Source organism: Eschrichtius robustus, chromosome 16, assembly GCF_028021215.1.
Source record: "Eschrichtius robustus isolate mEscRob2 chromosome 16, mEscRob2.pri, whole genome shotgun sequence".
NCBI classification, from domain to species: Eukaryota; Metazoa; Chordata; class Mammalia; order Artiodactyla; family Eschrichtiidae; genus Eschrichtius; species Eschrichtius robustus.
This window is the reverse complement of record NC_090839.1, coordinates 54079087-54091130: the sequence shown is the minus strand read 5'-3', so window position 1 is coordinate 54091130 and position 12044 is coordinate 54079087. Positions and strand designations below refer to the sequence as shown.

Sequence of the window (12044 nt, the reverse complement as noted above, 5' to 3'; positions counted from 1 at the left end):
CCTTGTCAGGTAGAGTAATCTTGGTTGTAGGTTCTTCCCTTTCATCACTTTAAGTATATCATGCCACTGCCTTCTGGCTTGTAGAGTTTCTGCTGAGAAATCAGCTGTTAACCTTATGGGAGTTCCCTTGTATGTTATTTGTCGTTTTTCCCTTGCTGCTTTCAATAATTTTTCTGTGTCTTTAATTTTTGCCAATTTGATTAGTATGTGTCTCAGCGTGTTTCCTTGGGTTTATCCTGTATGGGACTCTCTGCATTTCCTGGACTTGGGTGGCTATTTCCTTTCCCACGTTAGGGAAGTTTTCAACGATAATCTCTTCAAATATTTTCTCAGGTCCTTTCTCTCTCTCTTCTCCTTCTGGGACCCCTATAATGCAAATGTTGTTGCATTTAATGTTGTCCCAGAGGTCTCTTAGGCTGTCTTCCTTTCTTTTCATTCTTTTTTCTTTATTCTGTTCCACAGCAGTGAATTCCACCATTCTGTCTTCCAGGTCACTTATCCGTTCTTCTGCCTCAGTTATTCTGCTATTGATTCCTTCTAGTGTAGTTTTCATTTCAGTTATTGTATTGTTCATCTCTGTTTGTTTGTTCTTTAATTCTTCTAGATCTTTATTAAACATTTCTTGCATCTTCTCGATCTTTGCCTCCATTCTTTTTTGAGGTCCTGGATTATCTTCACTATCATTATTCTGAATTCTTTTTCTGGAAGGTTGCCTATCTCCACTTCATTTAGTTGTTTTTCTGGGGTTTTGTCTTGTTCCTTCATCTGGTACATAGCCCTCTGCCTTTTCATCCTGTCTATCTTTCTGTGAATGTGGTTTTGTTCCACAAGCTGCAGGATTGTAGTTCTTCTTGCTTCTGCTGTCTGCCCTCTGGTGGATTAGGTTATCTAAGAGGCTTGTGCAAGTTTCCTGATGGGAGCGACTGGTGGTGGGTAGAACTGGCTGTTGCTCTGGTGGCAGAGCTCAGTAAAACTTTAATCCACTTGTCTGCTGATGGGTGGGGCTGGGTTCCCTCCCTGTTGGTTGTTTGGCCTGAGGTGACCCAACCCTGGAGCCTACCTGGGCTCTTTGGTGGGGCTAATGTCAGACTCTGGGAGGCCTCATGCCAAGGAGTACTTCCCAGAACTTCTGCTGCCAGTGTCCTTGTCCTCACGGTGAGACACAGCCAACCCCCGCCTCTGCAGGAGACCCTCCAACATTAGCTAGTAGGTCTAGTTCAGTCTCCTATGGGAGTCACTGCTCCTTCCCCTGGGACCCAATGCACACACTACTTTGTGTGTGCCCTCCAAGAGTGGAGTCTCTGTTTCCCCCAGTCCTGTCAAAGTCCTACAGTCAAATCCCGCTAGCCTTCAAAGTCTGTTCCTCTGGGAATTCCTTCTCCTGTTGCAGGACCCCCAGGTTGGAAGCCTGACGTGGGGCTCAGAACCTTCACTCCAGTGGGTGGACTTCTGTGGTATAAGTGTTCTCCAGTTTGTGAGTCACCCAGCCAGCAGTTATGGGATTTGATTTTATTGTGACCGTGCCCCTCCTACTGTCTCATTGTGGCTTCTCCTTTGTCTTTGGATGTGGGGTATCTTTTTTGGTGAGTTCCAGTGTCTTCCTGTTGATGATTGTTCAGCAGTTAGTTGTGATTCCGGTGCTCTCGCAAGAGGGAGTGAGAGCACGTCCTTCTACTCTGCCATCTTGAACCAATCTCGTTCCTACCATTTCTCATTCAACATTGGATAAGACAAAAGGGAAAATGGAATGTAGACATAAAGGAGAGGTTAAACAAGATGACAGAGGGGCATATGGCTGGGAAGTGTGGGTAGATAGACTGAAATATTAAGAAAAGACAAAGAGAGATGGACAACGATGATGGATGGATAGGGTGCAAAGATGAATTCTTGGGTTTTCAACTGGGGCTAATAAAACCTGGCTTGATTTTATGGAATTATATAAGGTACTGCCAAGTGGAGGTGCTTTCTTTAGAAAAGTACAGAATTCTCTAGAAATATAATAATACATATGTAATATATATTACACATAATAAAATGTGGACAGCAGTGACAGTGAGCTAAGTCTGTACTAAGTCAACAACCTCTGAGCCATTGATGACACATCTGCCCTGTTATCTGTGGTCCACAGTAGGATATTTGGTAAAGAAGTGTAGAATATTAGAAATAACATTAACCATGTACCAACAGCTTAGTGCTGTCAAGAACGTGCTTGTACTGTGGTCAGTACTCCTCATGTTCACCTGGCCAGAGAGAATGAGAAAAAGCTTGTAGAGATGAAGAGGTGGTAAATGATAGAGTTTTCCCTTCCTTCAGCTGACTTCCCCAGCAGCCTCCTCAGCGCCCTCTTCACCTCCTTGTTCCTCAGAGTGTAAATGAGAGGGTTGACCATGGGTGTGACCACAGAGTAGAAGAGGGAAATGAATTTGTCCTGGTTGCTGGTCTTAGCTGCAAGCAGATACCCATAGATAGCTGAGCCGTAAAAGAGGAGCACCACCACCAGATGAGAGAGGCATGTGTTAAAGGTCTTTCTCTGTCCCTCGGCTGAGTGGATCTTCAGCACTGCCTGAGCTATTTAGCAGTAGGAGATCAGGATGATGCCTAATGGGACAGTGGTGAAGAAGGTGCAGACACCATTGAGCACAGCCTCATTGAGACTTGTGTCTCCACAGGCTAGTTTGATCATGGCAGGCACCTCACACAGGAAGCTGTCCACCCTCTGGTGCCCACACAAAGGGAGCTTCAGAGTGAATGTTGACTGGACCACAGAGTTGCCCAAGCCACCCAACCAGGCAATGGCAGCCAGCAGCCAGCAGAGCCGGGGGTTCATGATGGTGGTGTAGTGCAGGGGTCAGCACACTGTGACATAGCAGTCAAATGCCATCACCACCAGCAGGATGCACTCAGTAGCCCCTAGCCAGAGGAAAACATTGAGTTGGGTCACACAGCCACCATAGCTGATGGTCTTGTCTGATCCCCACAAGATGATCAGCATTTTGGGGACTGAGCTAGTAGTAAAAGCAAGATCCAGGGAGGAGAGGTTGCTGAGGAAGAAGTACATGTGTATGTGGAGCCGGGCATCCAGGCTGGAAAGCAGGATCATGGTTGAGTTCCCAACCAGGGTCAGCAAGTAGGAGAAGAGGATGACTACAAAAAAGATTATCTCCAGCTGGGGATGGTCAGATACACCCATCAGAATAAAGCTCTCCAAGGAGCTGCTGTTGGCCCTTTCCATCTCTGGTTGCCTTCAGTCACTTGAGGAATCTGTCCAGGGACAACCAGGAGTAAAGCAAGTGAAGAAGAAGCTACTGGATTAGGTGGATCTGCATCAGTGCAGGTCTGATGTCGCCGGCCTTCGTAGTTAAGTACCAATTTAAATTTTATGATTGCAAGGTTTCATTGCAATCCCCAAACACTGTCAGTCCCACAATGAATGGAAACTTTATTCCATCTGAATATCAAACATGAGCTATCACAAAATGAAGGAAGTGCCTCATGAAGAACAAAAAGATCAGGGTCTTCAGTTCAACACAGTGATGACCCAAGAAATTCACCTTTGCACCCTGTCCATCCATCATCTTTGTCCATGATGAAGGAGTGTGAACTCCTTCAGTTCAAAAGGGTAGAGGGAGTTGACCATTGGAACTAAATGTGGAAATTCTCAAAAAATACTAATTTCCCCAGCCAAGGTTTTGGTATACTCAGAGGAGGGGTGAGCAGACCTGCTGTATTTGGAAGAATTCCCCAAATGTTTCTGATAAATTTCTTCCCTTCTCTTCTATATCCCTCCCCTCCCAAGTGAAAACTCCTGGTCTAGAAAGATGAAGTTTGAGGGAGAAGGTGATGAGTCTATACAATCATGAAAAGAATGGGAAGCATGAATATAGACATATTCACCAAATACAGAAAATACAAATACGTGAGTTAAAAAGAGGTAAATGTAGAACAGAACAAAATTTCATGTAAGCCCAAGTACGTGTAGGTGGAACAGGCTAAAGATAGAAACAGGGTCTACCCCAAAAGGAGTTAAATCAGTTACAGGATACCCATAATTAGAAAAGGAAAATAGAAGTTTTCAGAGGGGATCCCCCAAAGTTTGAGGTATATGACCACTATGCCCACCTCTAAACCATGGAGTAATTCTTAACATCTCATAAACAAAAATTACCTCTTGTTAATAATGGGCCAATTACCATCTCCCTTCAATGGGCAAGACCTAGGCTCTACTGAAGATCACGAACCAAAGCCCATCCCCCTTCTTTGGCTAATAAATAAAAGGATCTGAGAAGAAAACAAAAACAGTCTTGGGTCAGCTGTCCTCATCTGGACGCTGAAGACTGGGAGTAAATGCTCTGCTCTTCCTCTGGACCATGACATGTCCCACAGGAACCCTGGCTGCCACGCCCAAAGAGCAGGCTTGACGGGAGTTTCTACTCAAGGGAAGTGTGCACGTGTGCTTATCTGGTTCTGGTGCTCCAGACAGGGACGACTTGGCTACACCTCTACACCTCTGAAGACCCTGAGAACTGTCCTTTTCATCAATAAGTAGCAAAAATACTGGAGATCCTAATGCTAGATCCCACCCAGATGTCAGGCAGGAAATCTCTTCTAATTGTCTGTTTCTTTAGGTCAACAAGGTAGTCCTTCTTTTGAGTCAGGGATGATAAAGATTTCAGAGCACTTTTCAACCCTCCTTCATATCTCTATCTAATACCTTAAGAAGCGGTGACTGCTTAGGGCTTCCCTGGTGGCACAGTGGTTAAGAATCCGCATGCCAATGCTGGGGACATGGGTTCGAGCCCTGGTCTGGGAAAATCCCACATGCCTTGGAGCAACTAAGGCCGTGCGCCACAACTACTGAGCCTGCGCTCTAGAGCCCGCGAGCCACAACTAGTAAAGCCTGCGCGCCTAGAGCCCGTGCTCCGCAACAAGAGAAGCCACCTCAATGAGAAGCCCGCGCCACAATGGAAGAGTCGCCCCCGCTCGCCGCAACTAGAGAAAGCCCGCACAGCAACAAAGACCCAATGCAGCCAAAAATAAATAAATTAAATAAATAAATTAAAAAAGAAGAAGAGGTGATTGCTTATTCTTTTCATTTAGGACTTAAGGGAGCTGAGGAACTGAGGTACCAATCTGGTAGCTCATATTTCTGTTCTTCCTGGTATCCATCTCACTACCTCCTCCTAGAAGTGCTTGTCCTCTTGTACCCCTAGGGGAAAGAAACACAGACAGACATGGCCCATGTTCTTCCATAAGTTGTCTGGTCTCTGGGAGGCTGATGCTTTGTGTCTGCTCAGCTGGGGACTCTTTTGGTCCCCACTCTATGCATACCAGTCAGCACAGAAAAAGGAAAGGGTATATAGTGGGAGGATGTTGATGCCAGGCACCCAGAAAGTTCAGGAGGAAATACCATACCAGCTAGATGCTTGGTCTGATCTTGACAAACTCCCCAAGCAAACATGAATGTAACTTCAAGTTTGAATTCAGCAACTCGACTGCTCTTCAGGGTGTTTTCCACCCTTAAAGGGTCTCTCCACTTGGTTCCTAGCTCTCTTGTAATCTGGAATGTTAAATTGATCCGGCACTATTTGCATTTTAAGAGAAGCCTAGAAAGGACAATACTGAACTCAGAGGATGCGCCATGTATGGTGCAATTTAGGAGCATCCAGATGGAGTTTGTTTGGCTACAGAAAGATTTTTAGGAATCACTCATGTATGCATAGATGGTTCCCATCTTGGCCTGTCCGTAAATTTGTTTTGAACTTTCAGGATATTGAGAAAAGCAGCCAAGACTTGCTTCTTAAAGATAATCCTGGGTGTGGTAATTGCCCACCTTCGCCCAGATTTCTGCCCATTCCTCCCCTAAATTTTACCACAGTTCTCAATTGGCCACTCGTGGATTAGCCACAGCAAATATGGAATTTGGAGTTGGCTTTCTCCTATCATGGAAACTGTTCCTGAGCTGTTAGCACTCCCCATATATGGGTGCAAGTTCTCAGAATTCAAGCCTTGCTTTAATATTAGCCTGAGTAATAAAAGCAAAGGGAATTATAAAAAATAAAAACAAATAAATAAACCTAATCCTGAATTCCTGATCCTGGCAGAGAAGTTTTTATATATGTTTTATTTTAAAATATTTCATTTATGTGGGAGACAGTTGACAGTGATATTCCTGAGAGCTCAGTTTGTGCCTATCTTGCATCTAAGGTCTAAGTTAACCTTTTCATGATGACTTGGTCAGAACTGGAGATAAGGTTTTCAGTGTAAACATTGTGGCAGTATGGCAGGCAAGAGCCATATAACAGAACAAAATTTGTCTAGAAGGTTGACGTCTACGGTGGATTTCAGGTATTTGAACAGGAGTTCTACCCCCGAATCTTAGAATTCAAGAATTAGAGATGTGGGAGTTTGAATCTTAAAAGAGGTAAACATAGGATCAATAAAAGAAAAAATGACATAGTTCATAGTAAATCTATGGAAATTATTACCCCTAAGAGCAGCACAGTTGAAAAAATATATTAAAATTTAAGATTCATAAAGGGAAATGAAGGGAATCTACAATGTCTGAAGGGGCCTCCACATTTGATGTTTGCATCAGGGAATCCAACCAAGCTCCCTTAAATTGATTTCTGATGCTACTGTTGGAAAAAGGATGCTGGATACATGGACTATCAGGCTGGCTAAGGGGGTAATTCTAATGAGCATAGGATTTTATAAAATTAAAAGAAGGCTAAATGCATGGCAGTACATCAAATACATATAAAAGTTTACCACCAAAAACTCAGACTGGAAAAGGCTGGATAAGCATGGTGTTCCATTGAGGGTACATTTCTGTGCAAGCTGAGGGCAGTTTGCAGTGGGTCTCGTAAGGGAAAACTGGAGAGAGGAGCGCTCAACGTTAGGTCCAGGAAGCTTTCTGCCCTGTCTTGCCTAGGAAGTTCCTTACTGGAGGGTCTTACATTTTTTTTAAAGATTTTTGTTGTTGTTGTTGTGGACCATTTTAAAAGTCTTTATTGAATCTGTTACAATATTGCTTCTGTTTTATGTTTTTGGTTTTTTGGCCCTGAGGCATGTAGGATCTTAGCTCCCCGACCAGGGATCGAACCCGCACCCCCTGCACTGGGAGGCAAAATCTTAACCACTGGACAGCCAGGAAGTCCCCTGTCAGACATTTTTAAAAAGACATGGAGCATGTGCAGATTTTCAGAGAAGAGGGAGAAGGAGGAAATAGGTTCTATGGAAAATGGCCAAGATATTAGCTCATTTAAGAAGTGATTAAAGAATGTCTTTGCTATATGGTGGGATTTCAAAGATGCCTGCTTGCAGAGCAGGTGCTCTCCTTACCTAGGAAAAGGAAAAACAGGCTTAAATTAAAAGCAAGAGAAATTGTGATTATACATTCTGAGATTTTGGCATGATAAAATATTGGCAAATCCTTTGGCAAGAGAAAAAGGAATTAGAGACTTCGTGTTTAGACATTTGCCTGACCAAGGGCACTGGGCTTTCCCTAAGTCTGCTATGACCCTTTTCTGTTGGAGGATTCTGTTCCTAGGACTTGAATGTGCACACAAAAGGGTCTTTTTTTTGGGGGGGGGGATCAGGATAAAAATTTTCCAGCTTCTCTCCTAGACATTCTAGAGATGACTTTGATTCAATAAAAGTTCTTAATTTGTAGTTTTACAATTCCCCTGTGCAGCTTAAATATTTTTCCTTCCTATCTCTTCTCTTAGCTGATAGAGAAGGTCACAAATGTGCTTGGGGCCCTAATACCATATCATCACCTCCAACTTTTCCCAGGCAGGAAGAATCCAAAATCAGCCCCTGTAAAAGGCCGTTTCACATGCTCTCTCTTCTCTGATCCCCATGACTGCTCTTTCCTTCTCTATCTTTTTTACTCTTTGCCTCTCTTTCCCATACCCTGGATTCTCCACTAATAAATGTCTATAGATTTTCTATGGAAACATACCTTTGGCTTCAAGATTCCACCTGAATCTGTCACACTGTCATTGGTGCTTTGTGGATCAAGTAGGAGAGAGAGTGTGGAATTAGGATGGTGGCTGTGCTCTGTGGCTGCTCCCCTGCCCTCAAGCTGAGAGCGCAGGCTTTTAACCTTGGGGTTGGCCCTGGCCCTCTGAGGAGTGCTGGCTCTGCCACCTGGAAGCCAGGCTCGCTCTGGCTCATTCTGCAGGGCCCAAGAGGGGATCTCTGTCCCCCACAGGCAATTAGCACAAAGCACTCGCACGGCCGGAACACAGGAAAAAGGCTGTCCCCGAAGAACCGACTGGTTCTTTCACCTGAACTCCATCCCCAAACACAGATTACTAATTGAAAGAGCAATAAGAATAACTGCATTCCTTAAATAATTACTAATTATATAATTTTATCCTTTCCAAGGTACTTTCACAGGATCTAGCTTAGTTGTTAAAATGCTTTCTATGGCAGGTGGTCTTATCCCCACTTGGTAGACAAGTAAACCAAGCATAAAGTGAGAATAAAACGACTTGCTTAGTGTTAAACAGTGTTCGTTTTCTCACTAGGCATAAACAGACTATGTAGAGGAGGTTAGTATTTTTTTGAAGTATAGTTGATTTACATATATTTTTGAAGTACAGTTGATTTACATATAGCTGATATTATGTTAGTTTCAGGTGTACAAAATAGTGATTCAGTATTTTTTATAGATTATACTCCATTTAAAGTTACTACAAAATATTGGCTGTATTTCCCACGCTGTACAATATATGCTTGTTGCTTATTTATTTTATTATTTTTTTAACATCTTTATTGGAGTATAATTGCTTTACAATGGTGTGTTAGTTTCTGCTTTATAACAAAGTGAATCAGTTATACATATACATATGTTCCCATATCTCTTCCCTCTTGCGTCTCCCTCCCTCCCACCCTCCCTCCCTCCCTATCCCACCCCTCTAGGTGGTCACAAACCACCGAGCTGATCTCCCTGTGCTATGCGGCTGCTTCCCACTAGCTATCTATTTTACATTGGGTAGTGTATATATGTCCATGCCCCTCTCTCACTTTGTCACAGCTTACCCTTCCCCCTCCCCATATCCTCAAGTCCATTCTCTAGCAGGTCTGTGTCTTTTTTTAAGTTACCTTGTTTTTTTGTTTTTATTTATTTTTGGCTGCGTTGGGTCTCCATTGCTGCGCACAGGCTTTCTCTAGTTGCAGCGAGCAGGGGCTACTCTCCATTGCGGTGCGCAGGCTTCTCATTGCGGTGGCTTCTCTTTGTTGTGGAGCACAGGCTCTAGGTGCACGGGCTTCAGTAGTTGTGGCACATGGGCCTAGTTGCTTCACGGCATGTGGGATCTTCCAGGACCAGGGCGCGAACCCGTGTCCCCTGCACTGTCAGGCGGATTCTTAACCACTGAGCCACCAGGGAAGTCCCACTTATTTATTTTATACATAGTCGTTTGTATCTCTTAATTCCCTACCCCTAACTTGCCCCTTCCCCTTCCTTAGCCCCACTGGTAACCACTAGTTTGTTCTCTATATCAGTGAGTCTGTTTCTGTTTTCATATATTCATTTATTTTATTTTTTAGATACCACATCTAAGTGATTTGTTTGTCTGATTTATTTCACCAAGCGTAATACCCTCTAGGTCCATCCACGTTGTTGCAAGTGGCAGAATTTCATTCTATTTTATGTCTGAGTACTATGGCATTGTAAAAATATACCACATCTTCTTTATGCATTCATCTGTTGATGGACACTTAGGTTGCTTCTGTATCATGGCCATTGTAAATAACGCTGCTGTGAACATTGGGGTGCACGTATCTCTTCAAATTAATGTTTTCATTTTCTTCAGATATATACCTATGAGTGGAATTGCTGGATCATATGGTAGTTCTATTTTTAGTTTTTTGAGGAACCTCCATACTGTTTTCCATAGTTGCTGCATCAATTTACATTTCCACCAACAGTGTAGTAGGGTTCCCTTTTCTCCACATCTTCGCCAACACTTGTAATTTGTAGACTTTTTTTTTTTTTTTTTTTTTTAATTTGGCTGCTCTGCGTGACTTGTGGGATCTTAATTCCCTGACCAGGGACTGAACCCGTGCCCTCAGCAGTGGTTTCTGGACCGCCAGGGAATTCCCTGTAGACTTTTTTTTTACAATAGCCATTCTGACAGGTATGAGGTGCTCACACCTGTCTCACTGTACTTTGGATTTGCACTTCTCTGATGATTAGCGATGTTGAGCATCTTTTCATATGCCTGTTGGCTATGTGTATATCAAATTTTTTAAAATGTCTATTCATGTTTTCTGCCCATTTTTTTTTTTATAAAATTTTTTTTTATTTACTTAGTTTTGGCTGTGTTGGGTCTTCGTTTCTGTGCGTGGGCTTCCTCTAGTTGCGGCGAGCGGGGGCCACTCTTCATCGCGGTGCACGGGCCTCTCACTGTCGCGGCCTCTCTTGTTGCTGGGCACAGGCTCCAGATGCGCAGGCTCAGCAGTTGTGGCTCACGGGCCCAGTTGCTCCGCGGCATGTGGTATCTTCCCAGACCAGGGCTCGAACCCGTCTCCCCTGCATTGGCAGGCAGATTCTCAACCACTGCACCACCAGGGAAGCCCTGCCCATTTTTAAAATAAATTTATTTCTTTTTCTTTTTATTTTTGGCTGCATTGGGTCTTTGTTGCTGCGCGCGGGCCTTCTCTAGTTGCGGCGAGCAGGGTCTAGTCTTTGTTGCGGTGCACGGGCTTCTCATTGCAGTGACTTCTCTTGTTGCGGAGCACGGGCTCCGGTATGCGGGCTTCAGTAGTTGTGGCATGCAGGCTCAGTAGTTGTGGCTCGCAGGCTCTAGAGGGATCTTCCTGGACCAGGGCTTGAACCTGTGTCCCCTGAATTGGCAGGCAGATTCTTAACCGCTGCATCACGAGGGAAGCCCTCTTCTGCCCATTTTTAAATTAGGTTGTTTTTTTTTAATTTAGATGTATGAGCTGTTTATATATTTTGGACATTAACTCCTTATTGGTCATATAATTTGCAAATATTTTCTCCCATTCAGTAGGTTGTCTTTTCATTTTGTCAATGGTTTCCTTTGCTGTGGAAAAGCTTTTAAGTTTAATTAGGTGCCACTTATTTATTTTTCCTTGCATTACCTTTGCCTTTGGAGACAAATAAAAAAAAATACTGCCATGATTTATGTCAAAGAGTGTTCTGCCTATGTTCTCTTCTGGGAGTTTTATGGTTTCAGGTCTTACATTTAAGTCTTTAATCCACTTTGAGTTCATTTTTGTAAATGGTTTGAGAAAATGTTCTAATTTAATTTTTTTACATGTAGCAGTTCAGTTTTCCCAGCACCACTTATTGAAGAAACTGGTTTTTTTCTCCATTGTATATTCTTGCCTCCTTTGTAATAGATTAACTGACCATCAGTGCTTGGATTTATTTCTGAGCTATTTTGTTCCATTGATCTATGTGTTTTTGTGCCAGTACCATGCCGTTCTAATTACTGTAGCTTTTTAGTAGCATCTGAACCCAGGGAGTGTGGTACTTCCAGCTTTGTTCGTTTATCTCAAGATTGCTTTGGTAATTTGGGGTCTTTTGTGGTTCCTCTTAAATTTCAGGATTATTTGTTCCAGTTCGGTGAAAGATGTCACGGGTATTTTGACAGGGACTGCAATAGGGTAGACTGCTTTGGGTAGTATGGACATGTTAACAATATTATTTCTTCCAATCCATGAACACAGGATGTCTTTCCATTTTTTTGTATCATCTTCAATTTCCTTCATCCTTATTTTATAGTTTTCAGAGTATAGGTCTTTCACCTCCTTGGTTAAGTTTATTCCTAGGTCTTTTATTCTTTTTGATGAGGAAATTAGTATTTTTGACTCATCATCTGGGAGATGTTGTCTTTGAGTGTTTTATTTGTGGGGGGAATAGAGAAAAGGGGATTCCCACTATCTCTGGCCTTAACATAAGAGGATAAGAGGCTTGAAACTTAGACACTCACACCATTCTGTGTGAAGAGGAATCACCTACAAATGATGCTAAATAAACATGTAAAATGTGACTGGCAACCTGA

At 43.1% G+C, this 12044-nt stretch overlaps 1 protein-coding gene and 1 pseudogene across 1 annotated transcript; both read right to left on the bottom strand.

The window, feature by feature from the left end:
• Positions 1-2236: 2236 nt before the first annotated feature.
• Positions 2237-3232, bottom strand: OR2C1 (olfactory receptor family 2 subfamily C member 1). Its single transcript, XM_068524771.1, is given in 1 exon segment — positions 2237-3232. A coding segment is annotated over 1 exon segment (996 nt).
• A 4040-nt stretch (positions 3233-7272) lies between these two features.
• The window catches only part of LOC137750406 (zinc finger protein 75D-like), a 39178-nt pseudogene continuing 34406 nt past the window's right edge, over positions 7273-12044 (bottom strand).